Genomic DNA, 25,719 nt, shown 5'->3' with positions numbered 1-25,719 from the left:
CTTCTATTTCAAATCGTTTTGAAAAGTTCTCGGTAATGATTTACAAACCAGAGAGAGCGCTTTGGTTCATTAATTCGAATCAAGTTTTTGATTGAATTTGCAGTCGTAGTGTGATTGTGATGCTAAAGATTTTTTTTATTGTTTCAGACACGTTTTTGTAACAAGAAAGAAGCCAACATTTTTTCGCCAGGTATGTAAACAGTACAGAATATCACACAAATGGAATTATGAGCACTACTTGTAATCGGAGTGCGACTTTTGGCCCTCTGATGAACATCATCTCTCAATTTGGGAAAGATTTCTCTTAGACCGGGAGATGGTGACACTTTTTGTGGTGTGATTTGCTACAAGTATGGCGACCATTCAAAGGTTTAATTAAGTAGTCCTCAAAACGAAAATGGTGCTAACTCTCTGGGAGTGGGGCCGTTATTGCGTGACGATTTTTTAAACATGTCGTAAAATTTAATGATTTTGAACAATTTGCTACACAAAATTCTTTGGATTTTCTGGTAGTCGGTGACAAAGCAAATGACGGAAACGAAATGCCATACTTTTCCGGTGGGCCTTATAGCCCACCATACTCATTTGAACGTGTCGATTGTTTGTTTTTTTTTGGGTGATTTGCTACAAGCTCATTTTTTATGAGCATCAAGTATTCAATCAGTCATTCACAAAAATCAACCTGCCATACCGCAGCGACGGGCCCGCATAGCCGCCATACCGGCACAAAGATGTCATTTTTGTTAATAATTTTGGGTGATTTGCTACAGTATGGCATTTGGATTTTCCGAAAGTTCATGCTCCACTTTGATCCATGATATATGTGCCATACTCGTCATGAAGGCTTAAGGTGGCCCCATACTCGAAAATCTGTTTTCCTAAAACATCTTTGTGCTATAACTGGGACAAGCAAGGAACCTTGAAAACGATCTTCTCGCGAGCTTCAGAATAGTGTATTGAAAGACAAGTGTTACAATGCGACCTATTGTAAGCGTAGCCACGAGTGTCCGCAAGATAGGAGTATTACAATAAAGCATTGTAACACGCGTTTTTCATACTATTTTTTCTATTTCGGTGCTTTAATTTAATTAAAAAGATCATTATCAGAAACTATAGGGAACATTAGAACTAACATGTTTTATGTTGGGAACACTTTTTATGCCGTTAAGTTTTAGGTTGGCAGCGTAGTAAGACTGACATTTTGAAGTTCAAACATGGAAGTACCCAACGGAGTACCTACTTGTACTAACTAGTAACTGCCAACTTAAGAGATGAGTTTCCAAAAAAAAAAACGACTATAATCACTGTCTTTGTACAACTGTTTTCGGCCGAAAACAGTTGTACAAAATCATCATTGTGACACCGAAATAGAAAAAAATGATTTTATTATTAAAAATTGGTAACACAATCCATTCAAAAGAATAATTGTTCTAAATTGATTAACTTATCCCGACAAGGTATAATATTCACTCGTCATCGGTGTCGGATTCCTCAATATCATCATCGGTCTCTTCTGTTTCGTTCCCATTGCCCTCGTCACTACTCAAATCGATTTGATCTTCATTCTCTTGCTCAATGCGATCCAGAATGATATATCCGATAGTAGTGGGCATGACATCGCCGTCGAACAAATTAAATTCATAATTATCTGGGTCCGTTAACTTCCATCTGTAATTTTTAGGACTATATTATGTTGGGTATTTCAGATGCGCAGTGCCAACTTTCTTAATTATGTAAGCATTTAAATGAAATTTGATACATAATATATGCGCTTGGAATAAAAGCAAATGTAACAACAGCCAACAGGTGCAAAATTTGGTTTTGAACATGCTATAGCCATTCATACCCAGGAGCTCGTTTGCTATATTTGTTTAAACGTTTATTATTATTAGTGTTACTTTAATTTGTATAATATTCAAATTTTCATCGTTTCTTAATTCGAAATAAATACAACTGCCCTGACAATTTTATCAAAATTGATCAAAGTATACTGGGAATGCAATGCAGAACACAACGACCCCGTCCGACTCTACAACTTGACTAAGAGGTTCGAGTGGAGCGGAGAATATTAAGCCACCTAACATCTCGTGATAACACAAGATTGGCCCGGGATTCGTGTTTGAAACTTGATATTTACTTTTATTACACCTCAAACTGTCACGAAAAATTGGTGCCATACTGTAGCAAATCGCCGAAATTTTCCGAAAATTCTTACATTTTTGAAAAAATATTACACATAATTGGCCCATGCCACAGGTATGGCGTATCGAAATTTCTATTTCTGACTATAAAAATAACTGGTGGAAAGAATTATAGGGTGTATCAAATCGCCCAAAATTATTAACAAAAATGATATCTTTGTGCCGGTATGGCGGCTATGCGGGCCCGTCGCTGAGGTATGGCAGGTTGATTTTGGTGAATGACTGATTGAAGACTTGATGCTCATAAAAAAATGAGCTTGTAGCAAATCACCCAAAAAAAAACAAACAATCGACACATTCCAATGAGTATGGCGGGCTATAAGACCCACCGGAAAAGTATGGCATTTCGTTTCCGACATTTGCTAAGTCACCGACTACCAGAAAATCCAAAGAATTTTGTGTAGCAAATTGTCCAAAATCATTAAACTTTCCATGTTTCAACAATCGTCACTCAATAACGGCCCCACTCCCAGAGAGTTAGCACCATTTTCGTTTCGAGGAGTACTTAATTAAACCTTTGAATGGTCGCCATACTTGTAGCAAATCACACCACAAAAAGTGTCACCATCTCCCGGTCTATCTACATCATCCTTAGAAGTTGCACGTTACATTTGCTTTTGACTAAACCTAATTTTTCCATAAATAAAAAAATCTGAAAATCACCACGTTAGTATAACACACTCGGGGATGGTGCCATGATGTCGCTGATCCAACATCATGTAGCCCCATCTCTAAAGTTGTTAATTACATGGTCCTGGTAGGTACATGTACACTTCACGTTTTTCTACAAGTGTTTCTACGGACCCGCATATGCTACCAGTTAGCCAGTCAGCCGGCCAAAGTGCGATATTAAAAGCTACCTTTTTAAAAATAAATTTGCAAAAATGCACTAAAAAGTTATCGAAACGGTTTTCCACTTGCCCACGAAAAAACTAGTGTGTCATTCCAAGTTATTTTTTTGGTATGATCGTTCGTTGCCACCTGTTTTAGGGGATCCGCTGATTTATGTTCTTCCCGTCCGTCTGTCTTTACGCTGTACACCTTAATTTATCTACATGCACCCACTTCCTGTTTTTGCTACGGACTATGAAATTATTTTTTCAAAAGTCACCAATTCGTGTTAAGCCTTCAGAGGCATTCAAAATGTGGCTCCACAAATTTTTGTATGGTTCCGCTTTCTACAGTAAAAAAAAGTTTTAGCATTATCATAACTGCGAAATGAGACATGAATTTCTCGGCACCTTGTATAATTTTTTTAACATTTGCTATAGTTCGGTGAAATTAAACATCGATTACTGCCTGCGATCAGGTATTTTTAATAAATTGTTTGCAATGTAAAGACAATGTTAAGAGTCTTCTTTACCTAAGCGCAACTTTTTTACATTATAGTATATAGATGATTATAGTTGCAAGATACAAGATGATATTTTTGCTTTGTCAACTCCTGTCTTGGTCCTTAGTTAGTTCCCACCGAGACTGTGCAGCGGCGCCACTTGTTACACTCAAATTGTTGATTTAACGCCCGCCAAGATACAGACTTTATTTACAAAAATTATGATTTCATTTTTTGGAGTCATATTTAGAAGTAACTTATCTAAAAAACTGTCGGTTTACTTTTTCCATAAATCGTCTTGATCGAGAGTAAAAAAATAAAACAGATTAGCACAATAATCGGTGCGAAACATCTAATTTTTAAACAATCTGTATTCAGTTGCTATAAACTTAAAAAAAAAATAGTCCGAACATTTTGTAGATAAAGGTCTAAATTTATAAAATAGTTCTTAAAAAAAATTGTTTTTGTAAAAACAAATAGAGTTTTTATGGCGGGCGCTCTTATGGAAATTTACATTGGGTGCAGTGGGTACAGAAGACTCTTAACTACAAGTTCGACTTAGACAGACGCCCATGTCGTTCTCAAAAACTGTTTCAGTTTAAATCATTAGCTAAATTTGCAACAATTTGAAGTGTTTCAAAGTAGGAAAGTACGCCCCCCCCCCCATTCAAAAGTACTGTTTTAAAGGGTAGGTAAGAAACACGAAATTTTGAATTAATGATCTCGATGAATTAATTCTATGGGCCTTAATCAAGACCATTTAAAACTCCTTGGGGAGCATTCTTTTGGCTAGCCAACATTTTCGAACACACGGATCAAATCTGAGAAAATCACAGTCAAGAAACATACTAAACCTCTTCCTACCGCTGAGGCACAATAATTCTTATTCACATACCCTGTCAATTCTGAAATTGCTTTAGTAGCAATCATACCAAGAAGGCCCCTTTATTTCGACTCAAAAACCCCAAATACGCTATATTTCAAGCTCATACCTCATCAATTACTAATTAAAGATTCTGGCAATACAAGAACAAATTCAAAAAATATATGACGCCCCCGATGGCTCAACGCACAAGCTGATAATAAAATCGTAAGTAATTGAATTTCAAAGTTCCTTGCTGCGAGTTTTGAAATATAACTACGTACCTACACAGATCTAGAATTTACCGTAAATTGTATGAACACCCTGTACTAATCTTCAACCTCTAACTAACAAATAACACCCCTAACTAAACCCTCATCAGTTCCTTTTTTATCTCGTTTTTTTCCATCATTATTTATAGTCGTTCAGTTAATAATTAATTCTGGTTATAAATGGCATTAACAGCAAATAAACCGATTCTACTTGTGGGTCTACTTAGGTTTCTCTAAATTTTTATTAGAACAGAATTTATAGGGAGGTTTTTGTTTAAGAATCATCACCCGTAATCTACCGATATCGTTACCATAGTCAGAGTGTTGTGCAAAATGCCAGTAAGTACACGTGAAATATCTGACAATTTGGACAATGTTGGAGTAAATTAGAGTCACAATTACCATAATGAAAAGTACAAGGAAAACGTTTTAGGAATTTGCACACAATTACAATTCAGTAGAAAGTTGAAATTACGGTGGAAAGGTCTAATAGAAAAAGTGCATCTAATACCTGAAGATTTAGGAACATTGTCGACAAAACACAAGTTAAAAACGTGGTCACTCTCGACCGACGTAAACGCATTTTCCCCACACAGAATCAGTAATAAGTAAAGCACCTCGGAATGGAAGTGACAAATCAGAAAAATCTTATATCGTTCTGGTCTCGGGACTGAAAGAAACCACAACGAAAAAGCTTAAACTGGAGGACTAGTAGTGGTACGGACGGATTGGCGGATAAAGTATGGACAATATCGTTCGTCTCCCTTTTCGAAAATTCGCTAAAAATACAAAAAAATGTAGTGTTAAATGATCGACCAATTACTACTAAAGTTGTCTATATTCTTAACAGTTTTAGTATACCACTGCATAAATGAAAATATATTAATGGAAAAACTACGCAATCAACTAAACATTTTTAGGACAAAAAATGTTTTTTTAAAAAAATTGGGTTTTGCTTCATGCCCATATTGTATCTACACGTTCAAATTAAGTAACAATACATCACGATAATCTTATCCAAGACTGGTTAATTTGGTTCTGTCTCGGGGGCAGTTCAATGAATGAAACATTAGCCAAATTTGAATTTTAAATGAGGTTCGGCACTACAAAATTGACTTCCTAATTCATTTCCTATGTTTTTTAAGCAGTTTATTTTTAGATTTGGAGATCAATTTTTGAACTTTCTTGCTTGCGAAATAAAAGGAAACTCTTCGTCTAACTCGGAGCCCGAATGGAAATAAATTAAAAGAACGGATGTACGCCAACATGCACTAAATATAAGCTAGTCAACCTTTCAATGCCGCGCGGTATTTTGCTCATATTTGTTTGTTAAATTGATCGAGGTTGTGTAACGCCGCAATAAATAACCCTATGGATATGGTCAATGCCACTTTATGTGAGTTTATGATGCATTAGTTCTGCTGTATGACTCATAAATCTGCAAATATCTCGATTTATATGATGTGGATTGTACTCTCGTCTGGTTATGGTCTACGGTAATTACTGTATGGTGTAACATGTAACGGTTTACATCTGTTTACAGTGAGATTTTCATTTTTTATCTACACGTTAATGAATTGCTGCCGCGTTAGGTTTAGACCGGGTGACATACAGTTAACGAGGTTATTATAATTTATACTGTGTTCTGATTTTGAATATACGGAAGCTGGGTAGATTTGAGTCAAGGAACGATCAAGACATTGATTGAATGAAATTACGCTGGCACTTTCATAGCATACTTACGTCAAATAAAAGTAATTCCATATTTTTGAGTATGGGATTCTTTTCTTTATTGCATTCGTATATCTGGACTAGTTCTTGGTGAATTTCTTCGCTTAAAGGAATAAAGGAAGAAAAATACATTCTATGAATTAGTCTGCTGGAAGAGAAATACACGTTAGTAAATGGGCATGAGGCGCCTGAACTTGATAAATGAAAAACACATTAATTCAATCTCAAAATAATCGTAAATCCAGTCAACTATAGTGACTCTTAAATTACTTAATTACTTAAATTGACAATCGCTATTGTGGTAGGTATATAATAAATTTATTGCTGCTGAATGTTCTACGACGTGTTGCTATAATAAAGAATTGTCGTATACTGTGATCCTAGCCGCTTGGAATAAAAGCAAATTCAACGCCAGTTTCAAAATTTGGTTTTGCGTAGTGCCAACTTTCTTATTTATGGAGGGATTTAAATGAAATTTGATGCATAGCCACTGTCTGATATACGACAGATTGCATAGTATGTCTTGACTCGTGTCGACGCATTGAGGCATGGTTCCCTAACTACCAGCTGCAGCGACTGATTGATGTCAGTCAGTGTCTGTGGGTAAACTACTAACTGTGGTTGCACAGATTTTTTGTCCAACCTGCAGTACAACTTGTACGACAAATTCCATAGTGTGTGGGCCGTTTAAGAGTACGTGTACCCAATTTGGTTCCAATCGCCAATCGGTTCAGCCGGAAATAAGAGTACAGACAGACCGACATAATCGAGATTTTCCGTAAAAAAAGTGGGGGGTCATTTGATGATCAAATGTCTATGAATAAGAAGTCAGAAACAATTCTTCTTCCAGTTTCTATTTGTAACAATAATCAAAAAGTTCTCATGTACTCATTTTAATTTTTAATTAATATCTGTTATGTCATGACACTATTTTTCCCAAATTTGCCAAACTTTCTATGTACTAACTTTCCGAGATCTCAATAGTGTCAACATGAACTTATCCGACACTAAAACGAATTTTATCGAAAAAAATTTATTTGGCTTTTTACGAGGTAAAAATTTGTGATGTATAACTCTCGCAAACCCTAACATTAGTTAAGCTAATTGGCTATTATGACGCAATAAACAACATCCTGTTACAATTTTAATCTTTCCGAATGTCTATAAACTCTAGAATCGTTTTAGTGGCGGTTTCGGTTTATAAATAGAATCTCTTTGAGAGAATTAAAATGTAAGCCACATGCTGCGAAATGCCATATCTTCATTCAAACACAACTGCAATCGATACCTACGTACGGTCATATTGCATGACGGGTTGTTTATTATACTTCGGGGAATGAAAATGTTTGCAAGGGTGAGCTTTTTCCCCGTTGCTACACAGTTGAGAAGATTGCAGTGTGGGACCATATGTAGTGGTGTAAATAAATGTCGTCAACTTTCTACTTGTAATTTTAGATAAACGTGCAAGGGGTGAATTACAGCTCTTGACCACTGTTGCTGAAAGTGTGAAAAAAGATGCCATTTTCTATGGTCATGGACCGTGGTTCTTTTAATGCGAACTTGCTTTATGAGTATATGTATGTAGGTAACTTATGGTCTAGATTTCAGAAACACCCCTTAATGCCTTTTAATGTCAAAGAATGTTAGTTTTCAGGAAAAGCCTGAAACGTTCATTGTCCGATTTATGATATACGACTACCATGGCGTGTGGCACAAATTTATCAACTTGACTTTAATGCTCTTCTTAAATAGTTTTATGTACATAATTCCTTCTTTCTGAGGCTTGCACGTGAGTGAACACTGCCGCTATATATTTGAAATGTTATTGGCTTATAACATTATGGCCCTATGTTCGTAAATTATAATAATTTTAGTGCTGAATATGTACATATTAATCTTCTTATGGTACACTTGGGACGGATTTTTAGATTTGATAATTTGTGTGCCTTTCCTCCTCTACTACAAGGCCCTGAAGCTCTTCTCCATTTCTTGTGAAGTTCTTTTGGAATCCCAAGCCCAACAATACCTATCTAAGTCGTATCGAATTCCTCCCCAAATTTGCCTAAAATCATCGGTGATCTTCTCTGCATTTGATGGGACTGGAAGCTGCGAATTGTTTGAAGTAGAGATATCATCGAATGGGTTTTGGGGAACACTTGTGATTGGAAACTGAAAAAACACGTGCTCACTGGAGATAACTTCACTTCTTAACTTCATCACTAATTCCTAAGCTAATTCCAGGGCTAATTCCTTATTAAGGATGGAATTCACAAATCTTGCTTTAGAGTAATGACTTACACTTTACGCACACTTAATGTGTACTTAGCAATATTTTGGTATTCAACGAAATATTTGCTACAGCGAAATACGGATAGTTAAGTAGGAAATAATGCCAGAAATAAATAAGTTCCACTTAAACTAAACTAAGTGTGCAATTGGTAAAGTGTGGGTCTAATTTTGAATTCCACTCTTATAACATTATTTCCAACTTTCCGATCCTGTAAACATTTTTTTTTCAATTTCTTCTCAAGTTCTTTTCTCATAGTTCTCATAGTACTCTAGAATAGGCAATAGTGCGTAGTGACTCAATACAAGACAGTGGCGACAATAGATGTTTCATTTTTGCTTGGTTACTGAATCACGTGGTTTTCGAGGCAGCCATTTTGTGGCAAATGTGGATTATTTACTTATGTTTTGTCATGTATTCTTGGTTTCCTTAAGCCGTGTTTATTTATTAGTTTTGTAATATGTTGTTTAGTTCAGTGTGAAAAAGACAAATTACTACTACGACACTGATAGGTATATAGGTTTAAAATACCTACCTGTGTTGCAGTAATTCAGCCAAGAAATGCTTTCGCATGAAACGATTTCCGAAGAGCCCAGCAAGACGAAAAGAGTGAGTAACCAGAATGAAAAGAGATCACTTCGCACTAAATTGTAGTTTTTCATTGCAGTAGGTATAGGACCTACAAACAACTGTGTTTTTGTTTTACTCACCACTCCCGAGTAAGCCTTCGTAACCGCCCTGGGGCTCGCGGCTCACCGGTTGAAAAACACTGCTCTAAACGATCAAGTTCGATCGACTTTCTCGCGCGTCCGTCGACCGTAGACCGACGAGCGTCGTGTTGGTCCGAAAACCTCGCTAAATCTTTCGATCGGTAATAGCGAAGGGCGGTATGTACAAAAGGCAGATACGATCGATCGCGACGACTACTCACGAAGCGTTCCGTCGAGCTTCCACCTCCGTGCGTTCTTTCGGCTATTAAGCAAAACGAGTCTGGTTCGTTATCCGAATTAATCATCGTTCCACCAACTAAGAACGACCATGCACCACCACCCACCGAATCAAGAAAGAGCTCTCTGCATCTGTCAATCCTTCCGGTGTCCGGACCTGGTGAGGTTTCTCGTGTTGAGTTAAATTAATCCACAGGCTCCACTCCTGTATGCGCGCGCAATTTAGCTTCCACTAAGCACGTTCATTATTTGTTCCCTAAAGTAGCTAGAATTATGAACAATGGCAGCTACAATGTTTAGCTGTGTTGAATGCGTACCTAACTTCCATTATTAAAGTATTCCAGTGATAATTTCTTTTAATTCATTATCATGACACCTTGTATCAATAATTATACACATCCGTATAATCAAAGTTTCTATGTTTGAATTTGCCACAACATGGCGGACGGGCTCCTATTGTCGCCACTACCTTTATAAAGTCACTGTAGTAGTGAATTACTATGGGAAATTCAGCGTTCCCGGTGCTCCATGTACGCTAGAAAAATTCTCTTCGTACGCTTTCATCTTCTAGTCATCTTCACCTTCTTGTGCGATCTTTAACGTAAATAAGTGTTCTGATATATTATGTTCCGTTTTTATCATATTTCCAATGAGCCTAAGATGACAAGAATCCGACAGGTAGTTATGGAGATACAACACTACTCCCGTGTAACGGAAGCTTCTAATTTAATGACGTCATAAAACTGGAAGTTACGAGCGAAAAGTTTGGCCCCCCTTCCAAAATTAATTGAATGTACCCACACAACAATTTTGATTGGAGCGAGGGAGGCAAACCTTTTCACAAAGATTTGGCGCATGGACATTATTATGTACTATCACGCTTTTTTTGATTCTCGCTTTAAGCTTCTCTCAAGTTTCTTTCAAATTCTTTCTTCTAATACTCCTTTAAAGTTCTGTTAAAGTTTTCCTCAAGTTCTTAAGTTCATTCCATTCTCAAGCTTTATTCAATTTCTTCTTAAGCGTTTCTTAAGTTCCGCTGCAGTTCTCTTTTCGAGTTGCTTTCAGATTCCTTAACCTTCATTTCTCATGTTCAACTAAGCTCCTCAAATCTCCACAATGCCCCTCAAGTTCAAACCAAATTCTAATGTCCTTAAGTTTTCTCAAGTTCTTCCTTCATGATCATGTCACGCTTCTGTCAATTTACTCTTAAGTGCCACTCAAATTTTTTCAAAGTTCTCTTCAAAAACGTCTCAAATTCTCCTTACATTACTCTAATTTAAACGCTCCTGCAATCCTCCTTGTAGTTTGCAACAAATTTCTCCTTAAACTCTTTAATATTCTCCCCTCAAATTCTTCTGCGCATATATCTCTATTCTAATTAGGTAATTTATTTTGCTCTTATTTTTGAGTGGGCGGGGTTTCAACCAGGGCTGCTCTACCAACCAATCAATATTAACTCTCACGTTTAGTACTTAAAGCTCTTCTTGAGTTCTATTCAAACGTAATGTCTCTGTTCACCACAAACTTCTGTCATTTGGCTATTGAGCGTTGGTCTCTTTTTTATGTTCGCCCCATTTTCTTTTCAAGCTGTTCTCAAGATCTCCTTTTAAGTTCTTTTCCGATTCATATCAACCTTCCCTCTGAAATTCTCTTTTAAGCGCCCTTTAAGTTCAAATCAAATTGTCCTCTTACGTTCACGACTCAAGCTGCCTCAAATTGCTTGTGCTAATCAAGTTACTCACCGATAATTACTAGTACAAGTTTTTCGCAAGCCCCCAAGAGCAATTCGCTTCATGTTTCCCTCTAGTTATCCTCAAATTAGTAAGCATTCTAAAGTCCAAGTTTATTTTGCTTTATACTTCCGCTACGCTTCTCACAATTTACTCGTAAGCTAACCTCAAGTTCCTCTTCAGCTTTTTTAAAAAGAGCCATGAATTATTTTTAAGATTTCATCAAGTTTCTTTAGTACTTCCATTTCTTCAAGTCCCTCACTTGTTCCTCTCCTTCATTTCTTCATAAGCCGTTCTGCAGTGCCTCTTTAGTGTTTCGTTGATTCCCATCACATTCATCAGCAAAATCCATAAAGTTTGCAATGCGTTTTACATTTTTACATTAAGTAATGGGAATGGTGGAACACCACCCTATGCTACTTCAGGTTCCAGTTTAGTCGATATCTACACCAGGTAGGCAATTTAATTGTTAATGATCTAAACCATTTCAAAGATCTATAAACAATTAGAACGTCGTCTGTGCTCGTATGGGGTATTTTTAAAGTGCTATTCATCAGCGAACGAATAAAATAAACAAAGTAACCGGCACTTCATTAGGTAATTATTTAAATTACCTGCAATGCCAACCTACACGAACTAGAACCAGTTAAAATCTTCCGAAATAGCTCTCAATGATCATTTTACCTACATCGAGTTTAATCTCAAAAATAGAAACATCCTGTAAATATTATCTCACCGAAATAGAGACCGTTATGTAAATACACCATCGCTTGATTAATATAATAGAAACCGTGCTGGCGGCGACGGCTCCCAAAAAGAAAAGCGATCGGTTTGGTGCACGTGGTTATCTTCGATGAGACAATATAGCACTTTTAATACAAAGTGGAGTATCAACTACCGGATGCTTCCTATCATCGCATTTGGTTAAGCTTTTTATATCGGTGTGATGTATGCACGTTGCATTAGAGACCATGCATGCTCTGTTTAAATAGAACGTAACAGAGCAAATTGGGCACTTAAGCACCTCATCTAAATGCATAACATCATGCATCTATGTCAGTTCTCGTCTTTATTTTAAATCATAATCTGTGCTCACTTAAAACTGGCATGGTTTGTTTATTTGTAAACGTGGTGGGCACTTTTAATTGTGAGATAACTAATATTGATTTCCCATCATTCTGAAGCCACAACGGAAATGCTATTTTTGAAGCATGGACTCAAAACTCTGTCACTAACTACTCGCTTAGAATGTTTTTTTTTTTGGAACTACATATAACGATAATTGAACAGCAACGAAAGGGGTAGATACTGATATCGTTTGCGATAAGACGAGGAGCGATTCCGCATAAAACACGTGCAAAATAAATCAATTTGTTTTATTTTATAGCAGATGTTAACCTGACATTTTAATAGGTTTCTCTTTAGCACTAATAGTGGTTAAAGTGATCTCTTTATCCGCAAGGGTAGATAAAGTGAAACAAAAGATAGTGCATTCTAATCACATCTGTCATTAAGAATAGGACGCGGTGCACGGAATAAAATGAAGTTCAGAACAGATAACAATACCGTTGGCATGGAAACGATGGAAGAACCCAAGTCTGCTGTTTTGACGTCTTAAATTCATAATTTCTTGAAGTTTTATATTGATTTCTGGTAATAAAATAAAGTTTTGAGTTATACACGAGAATAAAGGGAAACTAACCATCTTTAACTCGATGGTTGAAACATCCCATTATCGTATTAGAGCTTGAAATATATTTTCAGCAAGTGCTCCTTTTGGGTCGGTAGACCCTAGAGCTATATCACTTTCAGATAGCGCTTCCAGCCAGCTTAAAAATTTAAATTTATCTTAACAGTAGTTTCCAAAAGCAAGCAGTATGTGTGTCAAACCTCGCTCCAACTAGTGGCATAGTTTCAAAAGTTGTCGCGGGGTGGGGGTGGGAGTGGGGGTGGAGAGGGATCAATTTTTCTCGGTACTACCATTTTGGATTTTGAAATGAAATTTTGAAATTTGCACTAGGGGAATGCTACTCTAAGCTAACCTGGAAATTTAGCATTCTAAATATTTTTTTGCAACTAAATTGTTCAGTGAAAAAACTACAAAAGTTGAGAAAAAATGAAGAATGAGAGAAACTTTTGCAAATACTACGCGAATATCTGGAAATTATTTGCGTAGTATTTGTAAAAGTTTATCTCATGTTTTTCTCCGGTCGTAGATAAGAAATTTTTTTATCGCTGCAAAGTTTATTAGTTTCAAGATAAGGTTGTATATTATCGCCGGTTAGAAAAGACAGGTGCAGTTAAATTACGACCCAGATAAGAGTTCTTAAGTTAAACAATGCTATTTCGCCCCTAGAATTTCATCGAAAATTTATTAATTAATTCTTTGGAATTTTAGAGGCAGTTAAGACTGCTGAATTTTCTCAAAATAAAAAATTACGTCAATATCGAGATTTTCGTAATGGCAGAAATGGACGTGCCCTAGAAAGATTATACTTTGTTGTTTTTTATTTTGTTACTGTACCACTTCTCGGTGGTTTAGCGACCGTTTGTCAATTGCCATTGCACATAGTAGGTGTTGTTATTAGCGACTATGAAAATTTATAAAGGACAATGTTTCACAATGTAACTTAAGGCTCTTAAACCTCTTCACATTACTATCAAGCTTTGCTGGAAAAAGGGAATTTTCCTTTCCAAAAAGCATTTGACAATACCTATGGAACAATCCTTTTATATTTATTATTTGTAAACAATTGCCCTTTGTTTTGTTTCATGAGTCTCCGGAATTCAGGAAATGCGAAACACATCCGCTTTACTTAAAGAATGACAATGATGCTCTTCCATCCACTAAAATCCCTTCTCCCTCTCTGAGCTGTCGCGCGGCGAGGGATCTAGTATGCATTCTTCCGCCCCACCTTACTTTAATTCAGTCTTCGCCCTGATCTCGCACCTATTGTCCAACTTCGGCCCGGTGTTCCGGTTTCTTAGCTCTCGTACCTGAAAATCGGCAATCGGGCACCCATCTTGGGCTATCGAGCACAGCGGTATCTGTCCCGCAAAACTATAGATATTCGTATCGTGGCAAATTGGGCTATCCTCTAGATCCCACATCAGCGAAAAATATACAAAAGTTTATTTCTGTAATCTTGCTACTAGTCTTGTCTAGTGCAGCCAAATACTCGGTTAAAATCAAATCCGGATTATTAACACGAGTAAATGAGACCAAAAACTCTCTCAGACAGAGAAGTGCACGTTCTGCGTTTACCGGAAACGAATTTAATGTGCACGAATAAAAGACTGCTTAAGAAATGTTATAACTAAGGTTTTTATTTTATTCGAAAATTTATGCAAAATTAAAATAAAAAAACCACAACTGCATCGCCATTGAAGAAACTCATAATTTTAATTAAGTGTGCAGTAAATGCATTAACATTATTTGTTATATAAGCACACCGATTATTTAAAAAATTGCTTCATAAATAACGGAGGTAATCGACCGTTCCGGAACTTTTTACTTACCCTGTATAATTCAATTCGTTTGACTTGCGGTTTAAAATTTAAGAGGTACGTTAAAGTATTTCTTTAAATTAAAAATGTTAGTCAAATTGTATTTTATTTTATGTTGTAGGTACCTATGTGTTGGTCATATCTTATTTATAGAATATTAAAACAATTTTTGAAACCATAAACGTTAACATCCGTGCAATAAAAAAACATCATGTAATTTAAGAATACGTACCGCATGTTACGGTAATACTAGGTCAGTGTTGTCTAATTACCATGTCAAGGGTACCTAGAGTCCTATAACTTTAAAATCCTTCTTATGATAGACAAATTAATCTGTTGCAAGAGGTCAACGAGCGTAATTTGTTTCCACTTTGGTAAGACCTTTGAGCGACTAAAGGAAAGTCCTGTTGCAATCGATTGATTTGTGCGTAGTGAAAACGGTGCAAGTGCAGTAATAAATTTACCATTAGTTTAAGTGCAACTTCTACTTCCTGCCATTGTTTCCACTATGATAATTAACAGGAGTGTTTCGTTTAAAATAATGAAACCATTTAGGTATCATATACAATACCTATACATACAAGAGACGGCTTTAAAATTAACATTTTATTTGCCATCAATTATTGGTGAAAACTGCATTCTGCACTGAAACACCATGTAGATAGACAACATTAATTGTAACAGAGCATTGGCGCGTCTAGCTTAAATAATCATCTCAACTATCTCAAATACCTATAACGTTATGTTTTATTATTGTCTGTGTGGTTCTGGATGTATTAAAATAAATGTACATAATAATTAGTTTATAGAGAAGAATCACTAACGGGTGTTGGAGGTGATTTAAATTAATGTACTGAACTTGTTAATAAAACATCTTTTACCTGCTTTCTCGAAACTGAAGCGAAGAAAAAAGTACCTATACTCAAACGATATAGTGTAGTTCTTCCCAGCAAAAACAATGAGGATATCTATTCAACTATCAATTCAAGTTTCCCCATTTGAAAATGTAAAACAACGTTATTCTTATTCATAAAATTATTTGTTTCAGAAAAAGATGCAACAACATGAGCGAGATATTTGGAGACATTGTCCACTTTAGGATATGAGCTTGAGTAAGGAATTTCAGAAGTGAAAGATAAATGAGTAAATGTTTCTAAAAATATAGATTTGAGAAAATTAGAGGTACCTTGTAGTTATTTACATTACAATGACACGCGTATAAATTTAGCTTTTTCAAATGCATGTACACGGATTTTTTTAATTAAATGAAAAGATCTCAACTGAAACCTAGATGCTTGAAGTTACAAGGATTTTTGCTAAATAGATTTTGCATACAATAACCAACGTCCACGACTATCTACTGAAATGAAATCCCTCGGCTTTACGAAAACGTTCACTCAAAGTTTATTATCTAGCGAGTGTGAGAAGTTACGTTTTAGTCAATTATTGTCTATTTATTTATCAGTTACCAGTACTTTCACCTTCTCACAATAATTGACCTACTTACTGTCGTCCACTTTAGAATTGCGTTTAAAAACACAATGGGAAATGTAGGAAATTTCATTTTGTCGTGACTCGTTTCTGTAGTTACTGATCTGAACAATTTCCAGGAAGTGGAGGCAGATGATTGGGCGATTATATGAATCCTAAACGTTTGTAACAAATTATAGGTACATTATATTAGAAATCGGACTTTGGTATATATCGGAAGTAACTAAGATGTATTTAGTAGGTAGGTACCTACATTTGCCGAAAGTGTAAGGTTAGCTGAGTGCGTTAGATCACAGAATAAGACCGTTAGATTCATACATTTTATGGCTGTCATTAGGAATTTAAAATCGTAATCTTGGACTAAAATTCCAGTACTTTTATCCTTTGGCATAATTTTTGGGATATGCATAGATTCGCTGACAATTTAAACTTAAATGAATTCAAATTCCAGCCTCATTTATGTAAATCAATACAAGAGGGTGACAATTTCTCGAATTTATCCAAAACCAACATACGAAAAGCTCGGTAAAGAAATGTCCGCGCTGAGCCGAGGTTACCTACTGATTTGTACCATAAACTATGTCGTTATGATGTCCTTTATGGATCACTTCGCTGTAGGTACATTCAGTTACAAAATATTTCTTTATGGAAGTAGTGCCATTACGACAATCTGATTGTGATAACGAACAGAATGAACGTTCGAAAACTGAATATCCTTACATATAAAAATATGAAAATAGGTCGTCTCTGAGACGGCGATAAAAGTGGAGACTATAACCTACTCACATTGAGGACTTTTACACAATATAGAATGGCGGTACTCGCTATATAACCGAGACAAACAAAAGGAATTGCTAATCGATTGCCATTTTATAAGTTAGTCTGAAATTAGTTGCAGGGACATGTTAAGTTATCGCTCTTGTTGTGTGACCGGCCAGCCACTCCACTCCAAGCTCACAAATTATAGAATCATTGTAAAAAAATGCCCCGAACAGGTTTCGACCTTGGGACAATGAATTTATTGGTCCCAGATTGTTTTTATAGGCGATATTAAAGTGGCAGTACTGGATTCTATAAATGATTTTTTGTTAAAGTATTTGTTTACATTAAATATGATTTGGTTCTATCACATAAGTGTAATACTTAATCCTGTACTGTCTTGTTCGTTTAAAGTGGATTAATAAATATATTTTCATTTTCAAATTTTCATTTTTCAATTTCGTATAAGTTAACCGCATTTTCGTAAATCTCGGAGGAAAACTTGTTTATCTAGGAAAAACGAAAAATTGCAATGCATTCGTGAGCTGTATACCATAACCATATACATCTTGTTTTGTGGTTTACAGTCATTTGTAAGGGCGAGTACTGTAAATTATTTTTAGGCGCCAAACAGAAAATATTTCTAGCTTCTAGACGGCTTAACTAGTGCAGACGGCATATACATACATCATTTATTAAAATTGGTTTTTTACTGCAGTCAACATTTACGTACATAAAAAAAATAGGAGTACGGCCTGAAGTTGGAAAAGGAGGACCCCTGAGATCTTGTTTAACTGTCCGTCCACGTTTTCATTTGTTCCCTCCTAGGGGAATTTGTTGTCAATGACTCTGAACACATTCACCTGTCAGGGAAGACTATTTTATGCAATAAATGTGGGAGACTGCAAAGCTTTCGAACAATTCAAACCTCTGCCTCCTCTGAGATTTTGGTAAAACTTCTTCACTTGTATAGAAGCTATCAATGTTATTCATCTTCTTATATTAAAAACCGAAAGCTCCAAGCATAGGGAAAGATTTGGCTTTTAAGCAAGGAATATTTAAACGTTCTGGGTTCTCCTTTTAAATTATAAAAGCGTAGAAGCGTTATGTAAGTTATTATCGCATTTTTCGATGGGAAAACGTACGAACGTCCACAGTGCGTGAATTAATAGGACTTGAAAGGTATGCATTATGTAGTATACACAGAGTGTCCATTTTTCGAATACCACTATGGAGATCTCACTTATCTCAAGAGGTAGAAAGTTGATTTAATAAGGGAAAAGTTGAGAATTTTCGTGCTGAATAATAAAAGAAATTTAAAATATCTTCAATAGTTTTGCAAGCATCTAAAAAAATCTGGCAGCTGAGCCAAGAATGATATTGACGATTAATTTGCGCATGCGTAACCTGCGCAATGTTAACTCGCTTATTTATAGAGATATTTTTTGGAATTTTAACCATGGATGCTTTTAGTAAAGACAAGCATATCGCAAACTGTGAAAACTATTACGTAATCTACTGGCAAATAAGTTGTACGATTATACGTAATTTTCAAAGCGCAGTCACCATTATTTATGAAATCAGAACATTACAATTTTTAATGATTTGCACAATCGCGACTTTTTTAACTAAATGTATTTCAGTTGTGAGGAAAGTGTCTATAGAATATATGTACCAAATTCGATGTGGCAACAGTTTAGCCATAATATGGAAAAATGTCAAAAATTGACAGTTTCTTGTTACATTTTAACATACTTGCGCATGCGCGATTCCACCCAAAAGCTTTTCAGTTCTTTCTTTTATGTCGAAGAATATATGTGCCAAATTTGGTTCCAATCGGTTCAGCCGTTTAGCCGGAAGTGAGAATACAGACAGGCAGGCAGACTAACAGACCGACATTGTCGAGATTTTGTTTGATTCGGATTCATGGTGCCTCGAAACGTGTAGTTCTGGCAATAAAGTGAGGGGGGGGAGGGTCATTTTTTACCCAAAGGCAGTACCTCCTTACTAACGTGCGGGTAGTAAAAATTATATGTGCGCATGCGCAGATTACGCAATGTCAACTTTCTTATTTATAGACATATTTTAACCAAAGATTCTTCTAGTAAACATATCTCATATTTTAAACATCAGGTGGAAATGCAAAGCTTTTCATTTATAAGAATCAAACATTTTTTTCTCTACAACATGGTGGTTCAGTACCTATCACATTTTTCTTAAAAATAAAATTGCTTTTTTTGCGAAGAGTGCTGTGGAAAAACAAAACGTTATTTTGTTGTAAACAAATGTTTGACAGTTTGATCTTATTTCAGGTACCTATTGTCATTTACATTTGTAGTTTTATTGCGAAAATGCAATTTTCAGGTGCAGAACAAAGAGATACTACTAGAGGTTTACTAACCTTCGCATCGAAACGCCCACATGACTGTTGCAGCGCATATTTGGACCATTATTTATGTAGTAATAATAATAATAATACTCTTTATTATTACCTCCAGATCTACAACAACCTAGTTTGAGGTACTTTTGTCTGCTGCATAAAAACTTGGGAGAATATGGTTCGTTTATAAAATGTAGGCGATAGACCCAATGAATATAAACCAATTTCGTAATTTTTTTTTCGTATTTTTTCGCGAACCCATATATTTTGTTTTGCTGAAGGAATTTAGATACTCGAATACCTCAGAAAGAAAAGCCAATTTTAAAAGAAATCCAGGGTCGCACATCAAATGTTCAGAACGCAGTTTAAAAATAACACTATACATACATTTGGATTCTGCTTGATTGTAGTAGGGCCTATCGTAAAGAGTTTAGCACAAATTCTAAAAGAAATTCCTTCAATGAGATCCAGATCAGAGCAAATTTTATCTTATTAGTCAATGTGATTAAAGGCAATCAAATAAATAAAAATAAATAAATAAATAAATTTGGCGAAAACGGCCGGGACTTATTTTAGAATATTTTCTGTGTGAGTTACGCTGTGTATTTATTTACGCAATAAACTCTGCAGAATTTGTTCACAAAAATAGTACCAACTGAATGTCGAAGTTTACTGACTATCGTTTGAATAAACAATTAATGGCAGAAATGTCACAGACCACCTTTGTATGTATCAGTAGAGAAAGATATTCATTTTCTAACGTAATGGCCAAGTTTTGAGGTTCAATTTTTAATGTTATGTGCGGGTATTTTCTAAATTGAGTGGATTGTAGGATGTAACTAAGCTGTTGAAAGCACCATAATAATTAATAATCCTTACATCAAGTCGTTAAGCAATTTCAGCCTCTGAGCTGCATCTAAAACAACTTTAATTAATTAATTTAATAGGCATAGTAATGATAGATTAAGTAATTTGCACAAGGTGAAGGTTAGATTATATTAATTATCAAAGCTTAAGTGTAGCTCTTATGTTATGTCATTTAATTAGACCACAAATTGAGACTATTCATCAGTGCATGTAACCTTCACCCATGCTTGACTTTGACACCTATACATGCTCTCAAATTTGATGTTCTTAAAAATTAACAATTATCCTCTTTAAATTTCATGCTCAGATTTGTTGTTGGCGTACAATCAAATGATAATTATTCCTTTTAATCCTTCGAAAAATAAAACTTTGTGTAATCATAATCAAACAAAAAATGTCTGGTTAGTTTTTCAGTTCAGCACTAAAAATTTACTTTTGGATAAAAAGGCGGCAACTTCTGTACCATTTACAAAGCCCAGACCTTAATATAAGTAACTTCAGAAAGGGGATTATCTCAAAAAGTCAAATATCTCTTTGGGATGAGTTTATTGACGTGGTTTTGTATGTATTTTTAAAAGACTTCAAACGTTCCTACCTGTTTGCAATTGATTTATGTTTATCACCTTGGTCTTTTTCGCAAGGTTTCAGATTTGGAAAAATTCAGCTAATACTTGCGCGAATTCGTCATACGCGTGCACTGAAAAACTTACGGTTGTCTTACACTCTTACCATATTCAAAATTGGCTTTATATGCCTTTAAGGCTGGTACGGATTTACATTTATACATCCTGAATATTAATTTTCGCCATTTAAGCAATTCACTGTAATTGATTGTTTCAATCTTTAAGTTGCACCGTGTACATATTTTATTGAAAGAAATATGTTTATAAATTCTTAGCAGTATACCTTCAATAATGTTTCATTTGTTTCAGTGATAATTGATGGACAAAGAATTTAACAATGGATAATGAAATTCCAATAGTGAGCACAACTACCCCAGATATAGCCGCACCAGAAGAAAGACTGAACGATGAAAAACCAAATGAAGATCTCGACAATACTATGAATGGTTTTAACTGTACCACCAATATTACAGTTATCGAAAAACCATTAGAAGTGATCCATTTAGATGCCCCGATTAAAAATATATCCTGCGAAGGGAGTGACAGCGGTGTAGAGGTGGTGGAGAATTGTTGCTTGCAGCGAGCTTTAAGCATCAACAGCAACAATTCGCAAGAGTTTGGCACAGTCACCCCCGCATATTCATATGAATCTTCAATAATTAGTTGTTGTTCTAACTATGAAGAGGCATATAATATATTGGCTCGTCGAAACTCTACACTGTTTGAGGATTATAAACTTCGAACTTGTGATGGTACAAGTGAGGGTGGTAGCGAGAGTTCATCAATTGCCGGCGGAGGGCCATCAAAAAGAGTAAGTGTACAACATGCAAAAAAGAAATATATCACAAACGATTGCAAGAATAAAAATTCAACATGTGCCAATCAACGATCACGACCACCAGCGTCGCCGCGAAATCCTATGTCACGTCCTCGAGGAAAATCGATTGATAAAACCCTATCCTCGAAGCAAGAAAATCAAAGAACGTCCACTTCTAAAGCAAAAAACAACAATTTAACACTCCCAGTGTCTAAAAAAGAAAAAGTCAATCCTCCCTCAAGAGCTTCCTCCTCCACCAGAACTCCAATAACGACCCCAACCGATGATGGAAGATGGCCGTCAATTAACAGTAAACCCGCGCCTTTAATGAGTAGATCCGTCAGGGGATTATTTCAGTCTGAAGCGACACCAAAGAAAGTTACCCCCGAAAGCAAATCGACCGCATTAGAAAAGTACGCCACGTTACCCAGAAGACGAAAAGAAAAATCCGCCGATAATTTACACGATTTAACTAAAAAACAATCTACGTCCAAAGAGCCAACCAACAAAACCACAATCAAACGACAATCATCAACGCCTAAATCGCTACCTCCCTACCCAAGGAAAAAAAGTGTCCCCAAAACTAAAATTTACCACGAAACTAGTGTACAAACCGCTCTAACTCAAACCGATATCGAAAAAGCGTTCCTCGGCGTCGCGGTTAATCCGGCGCAACCTCAAGACATTGAAACCTGTGATAAAAACGTACAAGTGGACTCGAAATTCGAAGAAATCGAGAACCTAAAAGCGCAACTGGAGGCCCTTCGAGAAAATCACGACAAATTGCTGGCCAATTTTAACAGTCAAAACGAGAATTTATCGGAAGTCAAACAAAAGCTCGACGAAGAGCAGACGGAGAAAAACGCGTTGAGGGATGAACTGAAACAGAACACCGACAGGGTCCTTGCGATCTTGGGCAACGACAGCACCCTGCCCGAGGACGAGAATGTGTCCAGTGACAGTCTGATGATGCTAGAGAATCGTTACCAAAAGGTAAGCCAGATAGTAATCAAGCAAGAAAACGAAATATCGGAATTGAACGCGTACTGCCGTTCTCTCCAACGAGACCTGGAGAAGAGCGTGTCCTCTCAGAATGTGTTGCTACAGCAACAGCACGATCTCGAATCCGAAAGCGTCGAATTGCAGGAGTTTATGCAGGCGGAAAAAACGACTCTAACTGACGCTTTGAAGGAATCCGAAAACGAAATTAATAAACTACGTTTAATGTTAGGGCAGAAAGATAAGGAGATCGAAGGTAAACACGAGGAGTCGAAGCGACTGATCAGGTTTAGTGAGCAAAGGAGACAGGAGAACATAAGTCTTCATGCTCGTCTCGGTGCCTTCGAAATGAGAAGTCGAGAGCTGTTGATTTATCAGGGGAGTCATATTTCCGGTGCTACGGTTGCATTGACGTCCCTCATTAATAGGCTGGACGGTTTAGTGGATGAATTGGTTACATCTTATAGTATTTCTGAGCAAGATCTTGAGGTAAGTGTATTCATAATTCATAGGAAAGACATTTCGGAAAAATTCCCATACCACAGATACCACCCGCACACCTGGGCATGCGCGTTCTGTCCAAAAGCTTTTCAGACCTTCCTTTTACGCGTAAGAAATGTGTACCAAATTTGGTTCTATTCGATTCAGCCGTTTATTTCAGTCAAAAAAGTCAAAATCGTACAAATTAATTCACAGTGCTAGTTCGTTTCTTATTTTTCACACCATCTATTAGAATTTCTTCCTCTTCACTTGACGATCCTGTATAGTTTTCTGTCTTCAGAACTCTATTAAAACCATTATCCCCGCTAACTTCGTACCGCCTTTGAGAAATCCCGTTTTTTCCCGTACCCCGTTCTCGTGGGACCTTCGGGAAGTTTCTTCCAGAGTACACCTTGGCGCTTCTAAAGAAACTTGAAATCCCGATAGACATCTAGGCGCCATAAAAGATTTGTCATCGGCGGTAAGAAACGAAAGCGAATGTGATGACGCATTCTTTCCAGGAAATATGACGTAGGTACCTATATGTTCGAGAACATTCTAGTAGAATACACGAGCGCGTTCAGAAGCGTATCTCAGAACTTTTCGCTGCGAGTTACAGTTACTGATAGGTATACACCCGAAAAACTATAAAAGGGCCCCTATAAATGACCCCCCTTCCTCGAGCTAATATTTCAACAAATTACTTTGTAGGTATAGGGTGCAGTGTTCTAATTTTCCTATTTTTAGGACGTCATTTTCCATAACGAAGCTTACACAAACAGTAGCAGTAGTCCAGAAATAACTCCGGAAAAAACGAAAAAGTCGCTGAAAGAAAACTCACCATCTCCGAAAAGGGGCTCGTCATTCGTATCCGCTATCATAAACGCCATAAAGAACGCAACTGCACAAACTTCATTCCTAACGTCGAAAGAGTACAGCAAAGACACCATTTCCTTGGGTGGGTATTATGGTTGGATCTAACTAATTTAATACTAAATTTCTCTTTTAGATAACTCAGACTCCACGGAAATGTTAGATTCGGAAACAGAACCGTGTCTAATGATGGAACCAGTCTTAGAAGATGTGCTAATACCAGACGGTCATTCCCGTAACATGATTTCATCGGGCCACGGCCTGCTAAGTTCGGCGAGACTCACCCAGAGTGAAAGTCTCAATAACTTGTTCTGCAGACAAATGTCGGAACAAAAATTGACTGAAAATTTAAGCTCTTCATTTAGTGGCGAAATGCCTTCGTTAACAGAAATCTGTCCACCGGTGCCATTAGTCGATCAAGTCATTGACGTTGACAATTTGGTAACGAAATTATTAAAAGTGCTACGTATAATACAAATAGAAAATGACGATTGTATGAACGAATTGCAAGATGATCACGATTTACTCTCCGATCAAGTCAACAAGCAAAAAGATGCGAATAAAATCGTGGCGCAACAACTCAAAGATTGGGAAGTACTCGGCGCACATCTGAAGAGAGAAATTACGGAGTTAATGCAGCAATTGAGTAGGAAAAATAACGAAATTGACGATCTCAAATCGGACCTGAACCATAATCGAAAAGAAATTGAGGTAATTTAGTTTGAGTACTATTATAGGTTTGACTGATTGCAATTTTAGAGATTGAATGAGGATGTTTGCGCGTTATCGACTGCTTGTTCGAAAGCGGAACAAGAACTGAAAATAAAGAAGGAAGAGACTGAGGAGGCGATAAAGAAATGGGAAAGTAAAGAAGAGATCCCATCGAAGGAGGTTTTGGCAAAAGTATTTACGGACCAGAAAGAAATTCCAGTATTAAAAGAAACTTTGGCGGAGAAAGAAAAGCAGCTAAGTGAATTGCAAAAGGAATGCTGCTACAGTAGGAAAATTTGCGAAAATTGGAAAGAAGCGGTCGATGAATCGAAAAAGCAATATGAAGCAATCGATAGCGCTTTAGAGGTATAGGTATTAAAGACAGTCCACTTATTTGTGTAACGTTTCCTTTCAGATATTAAACAGTATTCAAACAGTAGTTCAGCAATGCCCTCCATTAGCAAAGCTACAAAGAGACCTAGAAGAAACTAGTTTCCAAACCGCTTCGTCGATACCGGTAGCTTCTCCTAGCGATTGTAATGCAAACGGTACATTACTCAAATCGGTTAACAACTTAGAAATACCTTCCCCTATAAATAGTACCGCCTAACTTTTGTAATTACTGTTACATTCAGTTTTCAATTGTGATTAACTACCAATGTTTTATATTTCTATATGTAATCTCGTCGGTTACGTAATACGTTGTTATACCTACTACCCGAAGGTCGTTAATTATTGTGTAATTGTACTATACGTCCACACGAAGAAGTTTAGCATACTTCGCCAATTTATAAGGGTAATAGTTGTGTTCAAAAATCAGGTGTACCTAAACAAAATTACGATGTTGAA

At 36.4% G+C, this 25,719-nt stretch overlaps 1 protein-coding gene across 2 annotated transcripts; it reads left to right on the top strand.

Annotated features, from left to right (window-relative positions):
• The first annotated feature begins 147 nt into the window (after positions 1-147).
• Positions 148-25,719, top strand: LOC116175915 (myosin-9). 2 transcript variants are annotated; one of them, XM_031494292.1, is made up of 7 exons: positions 148-190; positions 15,919-15,982; positions 21,300-23,295; positions 24,034-24,244; positions 24,296-24,870; positions 24,919-25,236; positions 25,286-25,719. In XM_031494292.1, exons 3-7 carry the CDS (start codon positions 21,328-21,330, stop codon positions 25,478-25,480), a joined length of 3,267 nt encoding a protein of 1,088 aa, XP_031350152.1. In that variant the 5' UTR covers positions 148-190; positions 15,919-15,982; positions 21,300-21,327; the 3' UTR covers positions 25,481-25,719. The 2 variants fall into 2 exon arrangements, with proteins under 2 accessions (XP_031350152.1, XP_031350153.1); XM_031494293.1 differs by lacking the exon at positions 15,919-15,982.

This window comes from Photinus pyralis, unplaced genomic scaffold (assembly GCF_008802855.1).
Source record: "Photinus pyralis isolate 1611_PpyrPB1 unplaced genomic scaffold, Ppyr1.3 Ppyr1.4_LG7, whole genome shotgun sequence".
Classification (NCBI taxonomy): Eukaryota; Metazoa; Arthropoda; class Insecta; order Coleoptera; family Lampyridae; genus Photinus; species Photinus pyralis.
The sequence above is the reverse complement of the archived record's forward strand: the minus strand, read 5'-3'. Positions and strand labels throughout refer to the sequence as shown.